This window comes from Myotis brandtii, unplaced genomic scaffold (assembly GCF_000412655.1).
Source record: "Myotis brandtii unplaced genomic scaffold, ASM41265v1 scaffold357, whole genome shotgun sequence".
In the NCBI taxonomy this organism is placed as follows: Eukaryota; Metazoa; Chordata; class Mammalia; order Chiroptera; family Vespertilionidae; genus Myotis; species Myotis brandtii.
The window spans coordinates 956,423-956,980 of record NW_005363729.1 but is presented as its reverse complement, the minus strand read 5'-3'; the positions used below and the strand labels follow the sequence as shown (position 1 = coordinate 956,980).

General features: G+C 63.1%; 1 protein-coding gene across 1 annotated transcript in view; it reads left to right on the top strand.

Annotated features, from left to right (window-relative positions):
• The first annotated feature begins 38 nt into the window (after nt 1–38).
• The window catches only part of STKLD1 (serine/threonine kinase-like domain containing 1), a 21,244-nt gene continuing 20,724 nt past the window's right edge, over nt 39–558 (top strand). Inside the window, exon 1 of the mRNA XM_005871789.2 lies at nt 39–316. Within this exon, the coding sequence (XP_005871851.1) occupies nt 302–316 (15 nt within the window). The 5' untranslated portion in view covers nt 39–301. The remainder of the gene's footprint in view (nt 317–558) is intronic.

Genomic DNA, 558 nt, shown 5'->3' with positions numbered 1-558 from the left:
CCCGGGCGGCCCCTCCAGGCCCCGCCCACCGCGCTCAAGGCTCCACCCAGCACGAGATTTAAAGCGGCCAGGCCCTGGGGTACTGCTCGCCAGAGGGGCGCTACGGGTACCGTTAGGGCCCCGAGGGTCACGTGGTCAAGCAGACACACTCGGGGCTGAGGGTCGTTCCCAGGGTGGGGGCTGGGGTGCTCACCAAGACGCGGTCCCGACTGAGCATGCTCAGTCGAGGGTCTGCCCTCCGGCGCCGGCTAGGGGTGCATCCCCAGCGCCCAACGGAGAGAGGAGGTGGACAGGAGTCGTTATGGAAAATTACAAGGTGCCGAGTTGTCCCCTGGCGGGGAGGCTGGGGCGACGAGGGGCCCACGATGTGGGATAAGCCCTGGTCCTGGACCACCACCCCCGACCCCTACTGGTGTAACGGTCACACCCCGGGAGGAAGTGTCTGCCTCTAGCTCAGTGGTTCTCAACCTTCCTAATGCCGCGACCCCTTAATACAGTTCCTCATGTTGTGGTGACCCCCAACCATAAAATTATTTTCGTTGCTACTTCATAACTGTA